At 35.6% G+C, this 21,069-nt stretch overlaps 1 protein-coding gene across 2 annotated transcripts in view; it reads right to left on the bottom strand.

The window, feature by feature from the left end:
* Nucleotides 1–10,253: 10,253 nt before the first annotated feature.
* FOXN2 (forkhead box N2) overlaps nt 10,254–21,069 on the bottom strand; it is a 63,501-nt gene continuing 52,685 nt past the window's right edge. For both annotated transcript variants that reach the window (XM_031040666.2, XM_006744738.3), the window contains exons 5-6: nt 17,289–17,357; nt 10,254–14,814 (exon numbers count right to left, since the gene is read on the bottom strand). In XM_031040666.2, the coding sequence (XP_030896526.1) occupies nt 14,291–14,814; nt 17,289–17,357 (593 nt within the window). In that variant the 3' untranslated portion in view covers nt 10,254–14,290. The remainder of the gene's footprint in view (nt 14,815–17,288; nt 17,358–21,069) is intronic.

The raw sequence follows: 21,069 nt of genomic DNA, 5'->3' as shown, positions 1-21,069 counted from the left end.
TTCACCTGGTGATAGCAGTTAGGTTGTTTCCATTTTGGAGCCATCTTGAATATGGCTGTTGTGAACTTTTAAACACAAATCTTTCATTTCTCCTGGGTAAAAACCTGGGAGTGGAATTGCTGGGTGTTCTGGGCTGATCTGTATAGCCCCTCCCCCAAATTCATATCTTGAGGGCATGAACCCCAGGATCTCAGAATGTGACTATTGGAGATAGGGCCTTTAAAGAGGAAATTAAGGGGCGCCTGGGTGGCTCAGTCGTTAAGCGTCTGCTTTCGGCTCAGGTCATGATCCCAGGGTCCTGGGATCGAGCCCCGCATCAGGCTCTCTGCTCTGCGGGAGGCCTGCTTCTCCCTCTCCCACTCCCCCTGCTAGTGTTCCCTCTTTCACTGTGTTTCTCTCTGTCAAATAAATAAAATCTTTAAAAAAAAAAAAAAAAAAGAGGAAATTAAGTTAAAATTAGGCCATTTAGAATGGGTCCTAATCCAATCTGACTGGTGTCCTCGTGAGAAGAAAGAACTTGGATAAAAAAAGAGGCACAAAAGAGATCCCAGGGGTGCACAAACACAAAGGAAAGGCCACGTGAGGGCACAGCAAGACAGCCTTCTGTAAGCCATGGGGCGAAGTCTCAAAAGAAACCAAAACCTGCTGGACACCATGATCTTGGGCTTCTAGCCTCCAGAATTGTGAGAAAATAAATTTTTGGTTTTTAAGCCATCCAGTCAGTGGTATTTTATCGTAGGAGCCCTAGCAAACTAATACACTGGGCTATATGACAACTGCACACTTAGCTTTATAAGAAACCGCCGAACTGTTTTCCAAAGTGGTTGTGCCATTTGCCATTCTCACCAGCAACATAGGAGATTCATGATTGCTCCACATTTAAAAAAACACTTGGTATTGACTTTTAATGGTCTTTTAACACTTTTCAATTTCAGACTTTCTCTTGGATGTGTAGAAGCACCGCATTGGGGGTTCAGTACGCACTTGCCCGATGACTAATGATGTTGAGCATCTTTCCATGTTCTTATTAGCTATTCATATATCTTCTTTGGTCAATGGTCTGTTTCAATCTTTTACTGTTTCTGTACTGGGTTTGTGTCTCCTTGATATTGAGTTGTAGAAGCTCTTTATATATTCTGAATACAAGTGCTTATCAGATAAATGTGTTGTGAAGATTTTTTCCCAATGTGTTGTTTGCCTTTTCATTTTCTTAATGGTGTCCTTTAGAGAGTAGGAGTTTTTAATTTTGATGAAGATCAGTTTATAATTTTTTTCTCTTATGGATTATGCTTTGTGTGTTCTAAGAAATCTTTGCTTACCCTGAGGTCAAAAAGATTTTCTTCTATGTTTTCTTCTAAAAGTCTTCCAATGTTAGTTTTAACATTTAGGTCTATAATTGATTTCCAATATATTTTTATGTATTCTGAGAGGTAAGAGTCAAGGTCTGTCATTCCCCACATGTATATCCAATGGTTCCAACACCATTTGTTAAAAAAATTATCCTTAAGCCTTTGAGTTAACTTGGGACATTTGTCAAAAATCAATTGCTCATATATGTGTAGATTTTATTTCTGGACTATGCTGTTGCATCTATCTCTATATTTAAACTTATGTCAAATACCATACTGTTTAATTATTATAGCTGTATAATAAATTTTGAAATCAGGTAGCACAAGACTTTCAACTTTTTTTTTTTTTTCAATTATTTAGGCTATACTAAGTCATTTGCATTTCCATATAAATTTTAGAATCAGCCTGCCAATTTCCTCAAAGAAGCCTTTTACATTTTGGTTGGGATTGAATTGAATGTATAGATCAATCTGGAGAGAAGTGACATCTTAACAATATTTAAGTCTTTGAATCCTCAAACACAGTGTATCTGTTCATTTATTTAGATCTTCTTATATTCTTTCAGCAATGTTTTATAGTTTTCATTGCACAGGTCTGGCACATATTTTGCAACAATTGGATATTTAAATTTGCTCCTCTGTATTTTGTTTTTTGTAAACTACTGCAGATGGTATTTTTTTTTTTTAATTTCATGTTCCAAGTTTATTGGTAATATATTGAAGTACAACTGATTTTGAAAATATTGACTTAGTATCCTGAGGTCTTGATAAATAAATTTATTAGTTCTAGTTGCCTTTTATAGATTCCTTAGGGTTTTTTACTGACACAGTCATGTTGGCTGTAAATAAAGATGGTTTCTTCCTTTCCAAGCAGTATGCCCTTTTGTTATCCCCCTTCTTCTCCTTCTCCTCCTTCTATTTTATTTTTTGGCCTTACTGAACTGGTTAGATAATATTGAATAGAAGTGGTGAGAGGGGGCACCCTTGGCTTATTCACAATGGAGGTGGGGGGAGGGAGAAGTCAGCCCCTCACCATTCAGTACGATGTTAGCTGTAGGTTTTTCATAGATGCTTTTTATCAGACAGAAGAATGTCAAGAACTGTGAAGGATGTGAGATTTTAATAGTACTTTCCGGCTAAGAAGCTAGCCTGCTACAGCTGCATGGATGAAAGCAGAAAACATGAGACTCCTGGGTCAGAGACAAAGGAATTGATTGCTTACAGCACAGCAAGCAACATGAGCTTCACAGGCGCATGGGTTCTCATTACGCCCATGGGTGCTGCAGAACAGCAGGTGGATGCTACATAAGAAACCCAAATATTTTGGGCGCCTGGGTGGCTCAGTTGGTTAAGCAACTGCCTTCGGCTCAGGTCATGATCCCGGAGTCCCAGGATCGAGTCCCGCATCGGGCTCCATGCTTGGCGAGGAGCCTGCTTCTCCCTCTGACCCTCCCCCCTCTCATGTACTCTCTCTCATTCTCACTCTCTCAAATGAATAAATAAATCTTTAAAAAAAAAAAAAAAGAAACCCTAATATTTTATAAAGTGTGTAAGCAAATATGTCTGACCTTTGCCCCAAAGTGAGCCATTTTCTTTATTATACTGGACAGCAACCAAACCAGTTCTCTGGTCTGGAGGGAGACACTATCTGTTCATCCTTGGCTGTTCACTATACAAGCAGCCTTAAAAATACAGTCTAGAAGAAAAGACTGTCAGTGTCCCTGTTTGCAAGACATGAAAAAATGTGAGACCCCCTACTTCACCTCCATTAGGATTGCTATTATTAAAAAAAAAAGAAAGAAGGGGCGCCTGGGTGGCTCAGTCGGTTAAGCGTCTGCCTTGGGCTCAGGTCATGATCCCAGGGTCCTGGGATCGAGCCCCGCATCGGGCTCCCTGCTCCGTGGGAAGCCTGCTTCTCCCTCTCCCACTCCCCCTACTTGTGTTCCCTCTCTCGCTGTGTCTCTCTCTGTCAAATAAATAAATAAAATCTTTAAAAAAAAAAAAAAAGAAAAAGAACAAGTGTTGGAGAGGATATGGAAAAACTGGAACATTTGTGCATTGCTGGTGGGAATGCAAAATATGCAGCCATTTTAGAAAACAGGATGATGGTTCCTCAAAAAAAAAAAAAATTAAAGCTGTAATTACCATCTTATCCAGCAATTCTACTTCTAAATATATACCCCAAAGAATTGACGGCAGGACTTAAACAGATAGTTGTACACCCATGTTCATAATACTATCATTCCCAAGAGCCAAAAGGTGGAAAAAACCCAAATATTCGTCAACAGATGCATGAGTAAACAAAATATGGTATGTAAATCATAATATGTATATATACATATATATACAATACAAATTATTCAAACTTAAAAAGGAAATGGAATTCTGATACATGCTACCACATGGGAGAACCTTGAAAACATTACTCAAGGTTAAAATAAGCCAGGTACAAGAAGACAAGTGTTGTAGGATTCCACTTTTAGGAGGCACCTAGAGTAGGCACATTCATGGAGCCCAATTTATGACTATTGACGTTGACCAAGGTCACTGGGCTAAAGTAGCATTTGTCAGGCTTCTCCACTGCAAAGTTACTCACCTCCTCCTCCACCCCCAGTCCAGACCGCACTCTTTGGAAGGAAGTCATTATGTGCAGCTCCTACTTAGGAAGAGGAAAGTTGAGCTCCCCCTCTTGAGGGTGGAGTATCTGCACCATTTATGGGGAATCCTTCTGTATGGAAGATTTGCCTCCTTTCCCTCGTTTATTAATTTATTCAATCATTATTTGTGACAATGTGTACTCGTGGATATTTATTTTATACTTTGGGTTATAAGCCAATACTATTTTGTTAACTTTTTTGCTTAAATGGTTCCAGCTTTGGCCATTGGGAGCTCTTGCAGTTGGCAGGGGGTTTTTTGTTTTGTTTTTCTTTCACTTCGTTTTTAACTAATAGACTTTACTTTTTAGAGTGGTTTTAGGTTACAGAGAAATGGAGCAGAAAGTACAGAGAGTTCCGATATACCTGCTTCCAGTCCTATTTTTCCCTACCCCAAGTTTCTCCTATTATGAACCTCTTACATTAGTGTGGTACACTTATGACAATTGTCAATATTAATATGTCATTATTAACTAAAATCCATAATTCACATTAGGAAGTCACTCTTTTTTAAAAATATTTATTTATTTATTTCCAGAGAGAGTGAAAGAGAGAGAACAAAAGAGTTCAAGCAGGGGGAGTGGCAGGCAGAGGGAGAAGCAGGCTCCCTGCTGAGCAAGGAGCCCGATGCGCGACTGGATCCCAGGATGCTGGGATCATGTCCTGAGCAGAAGGTAGATGCTTAACCAACTGAGCCACCCAGGCATCCCAGGGGGTCACTCTTTATCTTGTATCAGCACACATATAATGACATGGATCCACCGTTATGGTAACATACAGTGTAGTTTCACTAAAAATCCTAAAAATTCTCTGTGCTCCACCTATTCATGTCTCCCTCTCTCTGAAATCCCTGGCAACCACTGATCTTTCTCCTGTCTCCATAATTTTGCTTTTTACAGGATGTCATAGAGTCCGAATCACAGTATGTAGCTTTTTCAGATTGGCTTCTTTCCGTTAGCAATATGCATTTAATATTCTTCCATGTCTTTTTGTGGCTTGATAGCTCATTTGTTTGTTTGTTTGTTTGTTTGTTTCTAGTTGTGTTAAGTACAACCAATTGTGCAACTAATCTCTAGAACTCTTTCATCTTGCAAAACTCATACCCCATGCTCATTAAAAAATAACTCCCCATTTCCCTCTTCCCAAAACCCCCAACAACCACTCTTTCACTTTGTACCAATTAAATGACTCCAGGTACTTCACTAGAGTGGAATCATACAGTGTGTATCTTTTTGTGACTTGTTTATTTCACTTAACATAGTACCCTCAAGGTTCTTCTGTGTTACAACACGTGTCAAAATTTCCTTCTTTTTTAAGGCTGAATAATATTTCATTGTATGTATAATACCACATTTTGTTTAGCCATTCATCCATCAATGGACACCTGAGTTGCTTCCCTTTTTGCTATTGTGAATAATGCTGTGATGAACATGGGTATACAAATACTACTTTGAGACCTTGCTTTTACTTCTTTGGGGTATATGCCTAGAAGTGTAATTGCTGGATCATATATATTTTTTATTTCTTTAGGAACTCCCATATACTTTCCATAGGAACTGTACCATTTCACATTTCCACCAACATGTACAAGGGTACTGGTTTTTCACATCCTTGCCAACACTTGTTACTTTGTTTTTAGTTTTTTAAATACTAACCATCCTAATGTGATGTGACGTGGTATCTCATTCTGGTTTTGATCTACATTTTACCTAATAATTAGTGATGTTCAGTATCTTTTCACATGCTTGTTGTCCATTTGTATATCTTCCTTGGAGAGATGTTAATAGCTCATTTCTTTTTATGGCTGAATAATATTCCATTGTATGGATATTACTATAGTTTATATAGATACATGGATATATACTAGAGTTTGTTTACCCATTCACATATTGAAGGACATCTTGGTTGCTTCTAAGTTTTTAATAATTATGAATAAAACTTCTTTTTTAAAAAGATTTATTTACTTATTTGAGAGAGAGAAAGAAGACACGCGAGTTGGGGGAGGGGCAGAGGGAGAGACAGAGAGAGAGAAGCAGACTCCCCGCCAAGAATGGATCCTGATGTGGGGCTCGATCTCACAACCCTGAGATCATGACCTGTGCTGAAATCAAGTTGGATGCTTAACCAACTAAACTACCCAGGCGCCCCATGAATAAAGCTTCTATAAGAGTTGTGTGCAGGGGGGCGCCTGGGTGGCTCAGTTGGTTAAGCATCTGCCTTCAACTCAGGTCATGGTCCCAGGGTCCTGGGATCAAGCCCCATGTTGGGCTCCCAGCTCAGCAGGAAGCCTGCTTCTCCCTCTCCCCCCTGCTTGTGCACTCTCTCTTTCGCTCTCTCTCTCTCAAATAAATAAATAAAATCTTAAAAAAAAAAAAAAAGAATTGTGTGCAGGGGAAATTGGGGAACTCATTTGGGGAAATGCCATGGAGCATAACTGCTGGATCATACAGTAAGAGTATGTTTATTTTGTAGGAAGCCACCAACCTTTCTTCCAAAGTGGCAGTATCTTGCATTCCCAGAAGAAATGAATGAGTTCCTGTTACTCCACGCTCTTGTCAGTGTTTTGCACTTTAGCCATTTTAATAGGTGTGTGGTGATATCTTAATGTTTTAATTTCCCTAATGACATGATGTTGAACTGTCTTTGCATATGTTTATTTGCCATCTGTTTATCTTCTTTGGTGAAGTGTCCAGATATTTTTCTCATTTTTAAATTGTGTTGTTTTCTTATTGTTGATTTTTAAGAGCTTTTTATGTATTTTTGATACCAGTTCTTTATTATTATGTGCTTTGCAAATATTTTCCCCCAAGCTGTAGCTTGTCTTTCCATTTTCTTGACAATAACGTGATCACAGAACCTAAGTTTTTAATTTTAGTGAAGTCCAACTTACCAATTTTTTCTTTCATTGGTTGTGCTTTTGCTGTTGCATCTTGTTGTAGTTTTAATTACTAATAATTATTAACTCAATTACAAATAAGTACACGATTATTTAGATTTCTATTTCTTCTTGATTTAAGTTTGGTAATTTACAATATCTTTTAAGAAATTTGTTAATTTAGGGCGCCTGGGTGGCTCAGTTGGTTAAGCGACTGCCTTTGGCTCAGGTCATGATCCTGGAGTCCCAGAATCGAGTCCCGCATCAGGCTCCTTGCTCGGCAGGGAGTCTGCTTCTCCCTCTGACCCTACCCCCTCTCACGCTCTCTCTCTCTCAAATAAATAAATAAAAAATCTTAAAAAAAGAAATTTGTTAATTTCATCTAAATTGTTGAATTTATTGGCATTAAGTTCTTAATAAAGTTTTGTTGTCCTTTTAATATCTATAGGATCTGTCCTTATGTCTCATTTCATTTCTGATTTTGCTAATTTGGGTCCTCCTTTTTTCCCATTAATTAATCTGGCTAGAGGTATATCACTCTAACTGATCTTGTCAAAAAATGTTTCATACTTTTTTTTTTCATATACTGTCCAGTTTTCTGGTTGTTTACAGAGGAGCTTAAGTTTGGTCCTGTCACTCAATTATGGCTGCAAGTCAACATATCAGGGTGATTTCTTAAATGCCTACACCCTCAATAGTTTCCCTAAGGTTCTTAGAAGCCCAAATCTTTTACATGGCTTTGCAGGACCTGGCGCCAGCTCTTTTCCTTTGTGGCCACACTATTAGCCTTTTAGTTCACCAAAAATCTCCTGTTCTCTTCTATCCCAGGATCTCAGTGATTGCTGTTGCCCTTGCCCAGAACAATAAACTATGCTTTCAGTTCCAATACCTGTTTCTTCTAGATCTCAGCTTAAATCACATTCTTCATGGTAGCCTCCCCTAAACCCTAGATTAAATGTTTTCATAGCTCCCTATCCCTTACTTTCATGGCAATCATCACAATTCATAATTGCATTTACATTTTTTTGGAGAGAGATTGTCTATTTTTACTTCTTAGTGCATATTGTATATCCAACAATTAAAGCTCAATGCTTGGGATTAGGCACTGAAATACCTGATTGAAAAAATGCTCAGTTTACCAAGGGTGTGGAATTTTTTCTCAATTCCTTTCCTGATATACAAGATCACCATATAAATTTAGTTACACTGCAGAGTACTTTATATGGCTGCAGTCTCCATTTAAGAATTCTCGACCATTGGGGTGCCTGTGTGGCTCAGTCGGTTAAGCGTTGGACTCTTGGTTTTGGCTCAGGTCATGATCTCAGGGTTGTGGGATGGAGTCTCGCATTGTGCTGCTTTCAGCGTGGAGTCGGCTTTTCTCTCCCTCTGCCCAGCTCCCCTACCGGGCACTCCCTCTTTCAAATTAATAAAATCGAAGAAAAAAACCTTAAAAAAAGAATCCTCAGCCATTAGAGGCGCCTGGGTGGCTCAGTTGGTTGAGCTGACCAACTCTTGGTTTCAGCTCAGGTCCATAGTCTTGGGGTCCTGGAATCAAGCCCTGCCTGGAGCCCTGCATGGAGCACCATGCCCCCCCCCTCCAAAAATAAATAAAATCTTAAAAAAAAAAAGAACTCTTGGGTTCTAAAATCTCCCCTACGTTAATATTCTCTACAATGTCTCCTTTCTGTCCAATTGCTAGTTTCTGCTTTTATTAAATTTTCCCCACAAGATTGATTTCTAAGTATTTACTTGAACCAAAATCTCAAAGTTGAGGAAAATCTATAATGGAAGTAAATCCATTTATACAAAAATTTTGTGTAAGAATCACTTTTAGTTAAAAAGGGGTTGTTTATCCACTACATTATGAGGTAAATAAGGCTTCCTAACTTGCCTTGAGTTCACTGAAAAATGCCTCCTCCAAGAATGCGTTTGTAAACAAACTTTTGGAACACAACTATCAAACACATGTGTAACACATGGCTATTTCAATTTGCAGCTGACAGCTTCTAACAGTTCTCTATTTAAGATTTCATGAGGGAACGCCTGGGTGGCTCAGTCGTTAAGCGTCTGCCTTCGGCTCAGGTCATGATCCCGGGGTCCTGGGATCGAGCCCCGCATCGGGCTCCCTGCTCCGCGGGAAGCCTGCTTCTCCCTCTCCCATTCCCCCTGCTTGTGTTCCCTCTCTCGCTGTGTCTCTCTCTGTCAAATAAATAAAATCTTTAAAAAAAAATTTTTTTTTCATGAAACATAGTAACACTAAGATTAATAATTGTTTTCATTCTTAAAGATTTTCAACAGTTTAAATTTTTGCAAGCTTTATTTCTGGTTAAAAAAAAACAGCTAGCAAATTAGCATGTCCCGAAATTCTTGAGGGAAAGACTAAATGTTTTAACCCATATTTTAGTAAGTTATTTCTCTAAAAATGGTATATATTTCTTCCCCCTTCAGAACTAGTATGAGCTAGATGAATGCAATAGTGAGAATAAAATTTTTTTTTAAGATTTTATTTATTTATTTGAGAGAGAGAGAGCACATGAGAAGGGGGGAGGGTCAGAGGGAGAAGCAGACTCCCTGCTGAGCAGGGAGCCTGATGCAGGACTCGATCCTGGGACTCCAGGATCATGACCTGAGCCGAAGGCAGTCGCTTAACCAACTGAGCCACCCAGGCGCCCGAGAATAAAACTCTTAAGGAATAAATACATGAGTTGCAAATACCTATGTTTGGTAAAATTCTGTCTATCAAAAAGGTGCTTTGGAAGGAGTTAGGGCTTAGAGAACGTGGTAGTTTAAATCAATATGGCTGTCTCATTTGACTCCTTTTAAAAAAACAACTCTACATAGCTAATACCATTTAAATTACCGGCACAGAATTTCAAAGGGAAGTGGGGGGTGGGGGGATTAAAATTAAGATATTGGGGGGCGCCTGGGTGGCTCAGTCGTTAAGCGTCTGCCTTCGGCTCAGGTCATGATCCTGGGGTCCTGGGATCGAGCCCCGCATCGGGCTCCCTGCTTCTCCCTCTCCCACTGCTTGTGCTCCTGCTCTCACTATCTCTCTTTGTCAAATAAATTAAATCTTTAAAAAAATTAAAAAAATAAAATAAAATTAAGATATTGGTTGTAGATTATTTCATTTTATAATGGATGCCCCAATTTTTAAACACATGGTACTACTGGGAATTGTTGAAGTAACAACTACTATATTTAGAAATAATCTTAATTTCATAATCTGCTCAATTTTTCTTACATTTCAAAATATCCCATATATATATATGCACAGGAAAAGAAGTTCATCTTCAGGAAGAGAATAATGTAATTAACACTATTTTAGCTTTCAAAATGATTAAAATGGCTTGTAAAAACCAGGAAAAACAATACTTTTGACTTTTAAAAATTCTGAAATTGAAACTTTATTTTTCATTTGTATGACTTCAACTTTGTAACACCAAAAGGGAAAGGGCATGTGTATGTGTAAGTATGAGCCACTTACATCTACACTACCCACCCCAAAAGGACAGAGAAAGTACACCAATGTTATAAAACAAGGTTTATTCTGCAATACTTTATCATAATGAATTGCATTTCTTTGGTAAAAATAAACTTTATAAACACTTTAATCATCAGAGATTAGATACAAAAACTAAATATCTGTTAGGCTGCTTTTAATATGAACAAAGACTGGCAACTGAGAAGTGGTTCACTTGTGACTGGTCATCTACTGGCAGTTATAACTCAAACTCAGGGCAATTTTTATGCTACATTAGAAAAGAGGATAAGGAAACCAGTTTAATAACTCAAATTTCTTGAATCAGAAAGCATTCTTACACTTTCATTTAAAAATAAATAGTAGTTACAGTGAATTGGCAATTATACATTTTTATACACTATATGATGACAACATAATACTTAAAATTAAGCACTTAGTTTAATAAGAAATGTACAACAATGGCAATGGCAGTTAGATGCAGAAATAAATGTGCTTTAAGAAAAAATGGCAGGTATAACATTAAAATACTCTACTTTGTCTTTCAATAAATACTTTGAGTACATCATTAATATAGTGAAGTAAACTTTAAATCAAAGCTTACACATTTCAAACTAACAACAAAAAAAAAACAACTGTAAAGTATATGTAAACCAGAAAGCCTTTAATTAAATGTGTGGTCTTCACAAATGGTTGTTAAGTTACTGTAAGTATTTAAGACAAAAGTCTTTACAGCTTTGTGAATTATTCACATCTGTTGATTAAACTGCTAGGAAAAGCCTCCTGGTCTACGAAGACACACACATTCCCTCAACACTTTCTCTACCTTTGAATTCGTGCTTACATATATTTAACTGACCACCTAATATGAACCTTTTACATAATGCCTCAGAAAGTAGCAAAAAATATATATATATATATTCTAAGCCTTACTATATACAGGGGAATCTAAGTTAAGAGAAGTCATGCTGGCTATAGGGAGGAAAGGAAAGGCTCAAAGGTGGAAAAAAGGAGGCAATCCACCAATAATTAGCTTTTCCATGAATACAAGTAATGTTTTCTTTCTCTGAATTTGAAAGGTAAAATAAAATATTAATGAATCTAGTAATATATTGCACAAATAAATTTCAAAAATCTATATTCAAGAAACACTGATTCTATTTGGGATGGGAAAGATGAAGATTAATTGTGCTGACTCAAAACTTCACTAGAAATCTATTGTAAACTAGAATCGGTTGTAACAATTTATATTGATGTAAGGCAAATTATGTTAGCTTAAATCACAGTCTTAAAATATGCTGGAACATATATAACCTCTCTGGAATTGCCAAACTGTTTCTATTACAGTATAATTTCTTATTAATATATTATCAGAAATACAATTTCCAGTCCATAGGACTTGAAATGACTTTCCTTAATTGGGTGGTTATTTATCTCAACACACCTGACGAATGGGATCATAATATCTATGAAAGTAATAATGGGGGAATCATAATTAAAAAAGTACTTCCCCTTGAAAACAACTGCCTCAGTAAATCAGCAAATGGAAAAAGTGATGCACTGAATTCTGTATATTAAGTGTAAAATACCATATGACTTCTTCCCATTAGCTTTTAGTATGAAAGCATTCATTGTCTTTGCTAGTGATGCATTTAAACTTTTAAATTTGAAGAGGGAGAGAATATTAAGTTTAAAGAATTATTGTTATTTATATTAAGCCAAAATAATTTTGAAGATCCCTCTTAAAGGGGGAACAACTCTCCCCCTCCTTATCTTAAATCATCCTCCTCTGCTTACAAAGAGTAATTATCTAATGGACAGGAACCAGAGAGAACATCTGTGGTACAGAATTTCAGTAGAACAAAATAAACTGGAACCAGGTCACTGAAACACACTGTTACTAAGGTCTATCCAGAGGGCCACCATAAAGAGCTTTAAGATACTGTTATTGAAATGATTTTTATAATCTGTATACTATTTATACTGTGGTATAAGCATTTTTTGGTGTGTTATAGTCACTGTCCATGTAAAAGGTGTTAACTTGGATTAGCCATTTTCTGTAGCAGAGGTGACAAAAATGAAGAAGAAAAAAAACAATCCCAAATACCTCATCCTGCATACTTAAAAACTATTTTTCATTATCAACAAATTTAAAAATTACTGTATTTCAACAGCACTGATTCTATTAATGTGGCTATCCAAGTTCAATTACAATTAACATGGAAACGGGACAGATAATATTAATGTTGTTATCCCTGGCTCTGGCTTAAAGTTTTGCCAATTGAAAAAGATGTTTTCATTATGCTTCTCATTCAACAGTTTTGCCCAAATAAAATTTACAAGTTAAAATAAAAATACCTCTTAAAAAAAAATCCAAGAAAATGCTTTAGTCATAGAAACAGCTGAAAGTAACCAACCAAAATCATGAGCCTATGTATGTATGTATATGTACATAGAAATTATCAGAAAAATGAAAACAAGGTCATTGTTATAAAACAGAATGCACCAAGAGATAAGACTGAACTTTTGGAAAGTTGCTTCTATCACTGTAAAAAAAAAATATATAATAAGTTTAGTTTTACTAATGTATCCTGTGTTCTTTCTAAATTAATATAGTCAAACTATAAAAATGATATGAAAAAATGTCTCATAGAGCAGATTTGTTCAAATGCTTAAAATGCCTTAGTCAATGCACCTTTGGAACAGCAATATAAAATCTTTTAGCATGGAATAAATGGCACATACGTATTATAATGCCTCCCCCAAAGGGTGTACTGTATAAGATTTAATTTTATATGAATTTTCAAACTCATGAAGGTACTTGGTTTCTACAGTTTTGTTAAATCCTTTTAAATTTAATTAGGAATACATACAAACTTAATTCATACAAACCTTGGACAGAAGTTTTTTCCTAAATGATCTATCTTTATTTAAGAGGACATAAGTAGTAAGTATTCAAAATGTCTATATTAGGTCACACTCCATTCCTACTACAAAATTCCCAGAATGCAGTCCATTTAACAACAAATAAAAGATTCTCTTATTGCAAAAAGTGTGTCAAAATGAGTGTTAACTCCATAACATACTTTATGGCTATATCCTCTCTCACTGGGTTATTTTTACTCAACAAAGACAGCTAGTGGCTAAAATTCAAACAATGGTTGCAAAGCACTTTGGGAATGAACAAAAGGCCCCAATAAATGTTATGCAACATCTGGGAAGTAAAAAAAATTCAAAGATAATATTATAATAGGAATTGGGAGTGTTCTTATTAGAAATTTTACCACAAAACTGCCTTTTCTAAATTTCAGAACTCTTTGTTATACTTCCTGCCTATGTAGCCAAAAGGAGCTTTCACTTAGCAAAAGGACCTTTTCCAATTTATATTCAACTTTGTCCACGCTTCAGCGAAAAATAATTAAAAACTAAAATTAAGACAAAATAAAAAAATCCAAATCTCATTCTACTGGATTGCATGTGTCCAGAGAGAAGTATGTGAGAAAGACATCAGCAACATTTTTAGCTGGATCAGCAACTACAGTTAATTACAAATGATTGGAAAAGAAAATGAAAAAAAGTTACAGAGTTGCCAATTCTTACACTTTAACACATAAACAGAATAAAAGATTTTTCCTACAAGTTTTAAGACACAGGCTGTGGATTTTCTTATATAAAAATTTCCAAATCTTAGACACACTTATCACAAATATTATGCTTTTAGGACTTGGCAGCGTATCTATGGTTGGGCATGATCCTAACAGCAATTATTTAATAAAAATTAAAACAAACATGTTGTGAAATAAACAAGTAATTAGCACCCCTCCCCCACCCTAAAACAAAAGAAGTCCATTATGGCTTTGATATCCCTTGTAAAGAATTAAGTAGAAGAGTATTGCCACACTTTAAAATAATTTCACACTAATAAGTATTTCTATTTTTTCCGCTGCTTTTGATTTTGTGTCTTCGCAGTACTTATTAGGGAACCCAGACATGTTCGGATTCCAGCAAGGTGGAGCAGAGATCCAGCTGCCTCTTTGAGCTCCTCATCAATTTCTTGACATAACTGTTTGCGCATCTTTTTGCCTGGCTGCCCTTTTTCAGAGGCATCTGCACAAGCCTGTGATGCATAGCCACTGTCTCCAAGAGGATCATCTTCATAATCAACATCTGTATCTTCTTCACTGTGAAATCCTTCACTGCCATCACTTCCCACATGGCTGCTCTTTGGGATAAATTCATATGCCTCATCCACAGAGGACAGAGAAGACACACTAGACCTGGACGCACAGCGCTGTGCTGCCATGCTGCTTGCACTGTAATTGTGGTCTTCTTTTGGATCAATGCTTGTGGCCAAAGAATCACTCTCTTGCAATCGCACACTACTGGGATGATTAAATGCATTGCCATAACTCCTCTTTTTTTGCATTGCTGTTTTAAGAGGAAGAGGCTTCTCACCTGTGGAAAAGAAAACTTCCATCAATAGGTCAAATGCATTCGATTGCAAGAAAAGGCCATTTAAACTACTATATCACTACTGAGTAGTAAGTGCTTTAGGGTTAGTAATGTTCTGTAGGTTTTTGTTCACTTGTTTCTTTTTTTACTTAGACCACATATCATCCTGTAGGTATTAACTTGAAATATTTTAAAATCACTTAATGATATGTCTTGACCTTTCCATGAAAAATATAATTGTTTTGAGCTGTTCGTACAGAATGCTTCAATAGGAATGTGCCACTGTTGAGCTAACCATTTTCTTATTGATATTTAGGTTTTCCCAATTTTTCAGTACTGTGAATAATATTGCAATGAAAATCATTCTAGACGCTTCTTCTTACACATATGCAAATATTCTAGAATACCAAGAAACAGAATTATTAAGTAAAAGAATATATACATTTCAAATTATAATTGTTTTTTTTTTTTTAACTGAAGTATAGTTTACATACAATCTTATATTAGTTTTAGGAGTACAACATAGCGATTTGATAATTCTATATACATTATGTAATGCTCACCTTGTGTAGTCACCATATAGTTATTACAATATTATTGACTATATTCCCTATGCTGTACTTTTTAACCCCCTGTGATTTATTTTTTAACTGGAAATTTGTAACCTCTTAATTGCCTTTACTTATTTCACTCATCCCCCCACCCTCCTTCCCCCTGGCAACCACCAGTTTGTTCTCTGTATTTATAAGTCTGGTTTGTTTTTTTTTTTTAAGATTCTACTCATTTATTTAACAGAGAGAGTGCGGGGAGCGACAGGCAGAGGGAGAAGCAGGCCCTAGGACTCTGGGATCATGACCTGAGCCAAAGGCAGATGCTTAACTGACTGAGCCACCCAGGTGCCCATTTTTTGTTTTTTGTTTTTTTTAAGATTTTTATTTATTTGAGAGAGAGAGAACAAGTGAGGAGACGGGCAGATGGGGAGGGAGAGGGACAAGCACACTCTGCACTGAACATGGAGCCTCATCTCAGGGCTCCATCTCACGACCCTGAGATCATGACCTGAGCCAAAATCAAGAGTCAGGCACTTAATGGACTGAGCCATCCAGGTGTCCATTTGTTTTTTGTTTGTTCATTTGTTGTTTTTTAGATTCCATATGAGTGAAATCATATGGAATTTGTCTTTCTCTGGCTTATTTCACTTAGCATAAAACTCTCTAGGTCCATTTATGTTGTCAAGAATGGCAAGATTTCATTCTTTTTTTATGGCGGAGTAATATTCCATTGTGTATATATATCACATCTTTATCCACTCATCTACTGATGGACAGAGGTTGTTTGCTTCCCTATCTTGGTTATGCAAATAATGCTGCAATAAACACAGGGGTGCATGTATCTTTTCGAATTAAGTGTTTTTATTTTCCTCAGGTAAATATCCAGAGGTGGAATTACAGGATAGTATGGTACTTCTATTTTTAGTTTTTTGAGGAACCTCCATACTGTTTTTCACAGTGGCTGCACCAATTCACATTCCCACCAACAGTAGGTTCCCTTTTCTCTACATTCTCATCAACACTTGTCATTTCTTGTCTTTTTGATACTAGACATTCTGACTGGCATGAGATCTCACTGTGGTTTTGCTTTGCATTTGTAGCTGTATTTTCAAATTGTGTTCCAAAATGGTTGTACTAATTTACATCTTACAGTGTATGACAATATCCAGTTCCCACAATTAACACCTAATATTATCAATCATTTTAATTTTTCATAATCTCATGGACAAAAAAAGGTAGTATCTCAATATTGTTTCATTTTGCATTTCCCTGTCTTCTAGAGAAGTTGCCTATCTTTTCAAATGTGTATTGTTCACTTTATTTCCTTCCCTGAGCCCACCTAATTCATGTATTTTCTTGGCTTTTCTGAACATTTTTCTTATTTCTTACTTGTAGCGTCCTTTTATATACATATACTCAATATTAACCATTTGTTTGTTATATACATAGTAAAAAAATGTTCTCAGTGTTTTCCTTGTGTGACTTTTCTTATATATATTTTTTATTGTCAGAACTACAAAATTTTGATGTTTAATTAAATTTACCTATGTTTTCTTTTATGGATTTTGCACTTTGTATCTGAAGGGTTTTCCAATTCCAAGGTTATAAATATATTTTCCTATATTTTCTTATTTATGGCTTTCATTTTTACTTTTAAATTCTCAACCTTAATTTCTATACATGTTATTATTTCTTTGTTTCTTGGTCCATGTAAAAATATCTATCACAGTATTAACTTCAATCTCATAACTGCTCACATATATTAATGGAAATATAATAAAATAGAAACTAAGTAATTCAAAAGAAAACATAACTTAGTTGGAAAAAACAATTTTGCCTATAATATTTAAATATTTTGCATTCTAAATTACATTTGATAAAGCACTCACAAAAATGTATTTTAGGAAGAATGGGATGATTGCTTACATTCTAAAATGCCTTGTTCTAGAGAAGTATTTAAAAGCATCATTGCAGTGGCAGCATCAATATCAGATTCTGAAAAAGGAAAAGAGTAACAATATTAATGTTCTTTATAAAAGAGAGGCTATTATAAGTATTTGCAAAGGTAACCAATGTTAAGGGTTGGTGTATATTCTTTTACTTAAATACATACACACACACATTAAACAAAATGAGACATATTATTCTGCAATCTGTTTTTGTTCACTTAAAATTATGAACAGTTTTGTAGATAGTATCAAATAAGGAGAACTGAGAAGTACTGTAGATAATAAAATTTATGATTTTCTTAATATCTAGCTTACTTTACTGTAAGAAGACAGTATGTTATTCATAAAGCATACAAAAGCATACAAAATATGTGTTCATCAACTGTGTATGTCATCACTAAGGCTTCCAGTCAACAATAGACTATTAGTAGTTAAGTTTTTGGGGAATCAAGTTATACATGGATTTTTTTAACTGCATAGGGGAAGGAGGCAGGGGTCTCTAACCCCCGCATTGTTCAGGGGTCAACTGTAATTAACTAAAAATGTACACTAAGGCATTATTACTTCTTAGCATTTTTACCTTAAAAGAAAAGGATTTATTTATTTGAGAGAAAATGAGAGAGACAAAGAGAGAAAGGGAGAGAGCGCAAGCAGGGAGAGGGCCAGAGGGAGTGAATATCGAAGCAGACTCCCATGACCCATGAAATCAGGACCTGAGCCAAAACCAAGAGTTGGACACCCAACCGACTGAGCCACTCAGGCGCCCCTACCCTTTTTAGCATTTAAAAAATATCTTTATCTGTGCATATCTGCAGTTATGAAGTACTTCATTAATTACATACTAGTTACAGGAGTTAAAAATATGTGTATTTGGTCAGTCTAGATCATGTGAATTTACAAATGCTAAATAAATAATTATTGCTGGCACAAAAGTATTAGTAATGTTTTTAATCATAATTATATATGAGCCCACAAGTACTATAGCCTTCATAGGAGGTCAAACATAATTATGGATATTCCATAAGGAAAATGAGCTTTAAAAGGATGGTAAAATCAGCAGGTTCTACTCCAGATAAAGTCATTATGCTCTCATATCTACCTTTCTGCTAGAAGTTCTTCTCCATCTTGGTGATCTATTATTCTGAATAACTGTAATTAAATAAAAGTAATATGGTATAATCTAATGTGAAGGAAAAGTTAGAATATATTTAGAAATTTTAGATTACAAAGGATGTTTAAAATAAGATTCAGATATGAAACTTCCCATTTCTATCTCAAAGCCAGAAAATTATTACCCCGTTTTCCATTTTATTTGTAATACCTAATTATAAAGTTATTTTAGATAATAAAGCCATAAAGATATTGACTTGTTTTCTCCCCAACTTGACCATAAACTCTGTGAAGACAGAAAAAGTTACTGACTTTACCAAACAGATGTATGTAAATCAGAAGATGGTTGTTATGAAAGAGCATATCATACTACAACTCTTTCCCCTTCAATAAACTGTGACCTTGTGAAACAAGAGTCTCTATGAATGCCTTCCCAATTAAGGTAGGAACCTGTCTTATCCCCTATGTTCCACAATGCCTGGAACAATAGTAGGTCCTAAATAAATATGTCAATAATAAAGTATATGACCTCTTTGCCCTCCTTTCCTTAGATTAAGCTAATTATCACCAATTACTAATGTTGGGTATCAATGGGCTTGGCATGTTCTGAGTATTTATTAACTCATCTAATCCTCACAACTTTATGATGTGGGTGCTATTAGTATTTCCATCTTAAAAATGAAAAAAACTGGGGGGGGGGGTGGAACTTGAACCTCTCAGTAGTCTACTTCCAGAATCTAAGCCTTCAATTTGTACTCTATCAATCATCAATCATTAATATTCACTAAGTATCCATGACTAAAGTAGGAAACTCTGCAGGATTTACAGAATATACTGGAAATTCTCTATTCTGTTATTCACTCAATAAAACGAGTATCCTGTTTTGAGTCAGACATCATTCCAGGCTGTGGGAATATAGCAAAAAACAAAACAGGAAAACCCCTAACCTCTCAGAACACAAAGGAATAATTAAAACACAGTATGTCACAAGGTGACAAACATGAGGGAGAGAAACTACGCGGAAAGGGGGATAGAGAGTGTTGGGAAGGGTGACCGCACTTTAAATACAGAGGTTAGAGAAAGCTTCAAGAAGAAGCAAGCATTGAGCAAAGATTCAGGGAGATGAGAAAAAGAAGATATCCGAAGGAAAAGTATTTCAAGGCAGAAAGAACAGTAAGTAAAAAGAGTATGAATCAGTGTTTCTCATGTCATAAGCAAGAAAAGATCTCTCCAATTCTAGTCTTTTAGAATGAGACCTGACTATAATTTGATAGAGTTCAGTATTCTAACATGTCTTTGAAGAAGAAAAGATTCAGACTCTAGCCCATATTGTATCTCTGTGTGAACTGAAAAAAAGCAAGTCTGCCTCCAGGTGAATGCTTCCCTGTACGAAGGCACACAGCTTGAAGACTGGAGCGTGGGCTGAATTTCAGACCCCACTCACTGCCTCAGCCAAGTGGCCCTGTGCAGGGCAAATCTTGATTGGCATTATGCAAAAGCCCTGACAGAGAGTTTCCTGTTCCATGAAATAATTTTTCTTTTAATAAAAAAAGGTCTACCTTGTTTCCAATTTCATTAAAAAAAAAAAAAAGGAGGTGATGGTGAGGGAGAATCTAACACTGAAAAGCATAATTAGGAAAAAATTTCAGAAAATTTATAATCTTATAAATGAAGTACCTATAAAATCTTATCAAAAAAGTTAGTGTATCTCTAGCTTAACTTCCTATAGTAAACTTTCATTAGAATTCAAGGAGTCATATTTCTTAAAAACAATACCTAAAACTAAAGAAAATTGGTGAGGCTTATCCTGACAACATAAGAAAGCTGCATGAACACCACTTCTCTTCTTAGTTTCCAAATATTTAAAATGATAAAATTAGATACTATTTTTGTAACAGTAGAAGGACAGGAAAAGTGTACCTTAAACACATTTATTTCTTGTATAGATTTATTATAACCAAATTAATTTGAACTCTCCCACATGAAATTAACTTTATGAAACCGAAAGCCTCCCTGCAAAAGAATTTTATCTATATGTAATTTGTTTGGTTTCAAACATTTTAAGTATGCTTCCCATACCTTGCCAATTAGCTCTAGAAAAATGTCTAACTGCAAGAGAAATGACCCCAAACACTCAGTAATCAAGAATACCTTATTATCGATCATTTGACCAAGGTACAATCTTGAACTTCTTAGAACAAATACAACAAAAACTCTCTGTGTAGACTTTACAATTTTTATTTAGAGTACCCCATCTGTTTTAGTATTAAAATTAAACTGAAGACTTACTTGTTTATTGTCACAATTGATGACACTTCATGTTATTTTTTCACTGATAATACCTTAGCTATTTAAAATGTAGCTCTGTGTTTTTAAAAACATACTATTAGCTAGGTTACCACCATATCCAGTTCATAAAGAATAAAAATTTGGGTCTTTTGTATATATTTTCTCTGACACTATTTAGTTTAAGCAAATAATTCACTTCTAGTTGAAATTCATTTGTCATTAAGAGTCATGAGATCCACCCAAATAGTGATTTAAAAAACCCACTTAGTTCAAAGTCATATTATGTCTCTTTTTTTCCTTCATAGTTCTGACTGGAGTTCAAAACATGCTACTGATTTAATAATTGATTCAAATAAATT

Source organism: Leptonychotes weddellii, chromosome 10 (genome assembly GCF_054177405.1).
Source record: "Leptonychotes weddellii isolate Sample4059 chromosome 10, ASM5417740v2, whole genome shotgun sequence".
In the NCBI taxonomy this organism is placed as follows: domain Eukaryota; kingdom Metazoa; phylum Chordata; class Mammalia; order Carnivora; family Phocidae; genus Leptonychotes; species Leptonychotes weddellii.
Note: the sequence above shows the minus strand (reverse complement) of the source record. Positions and strands in the feature narration are given on the sequence as shown.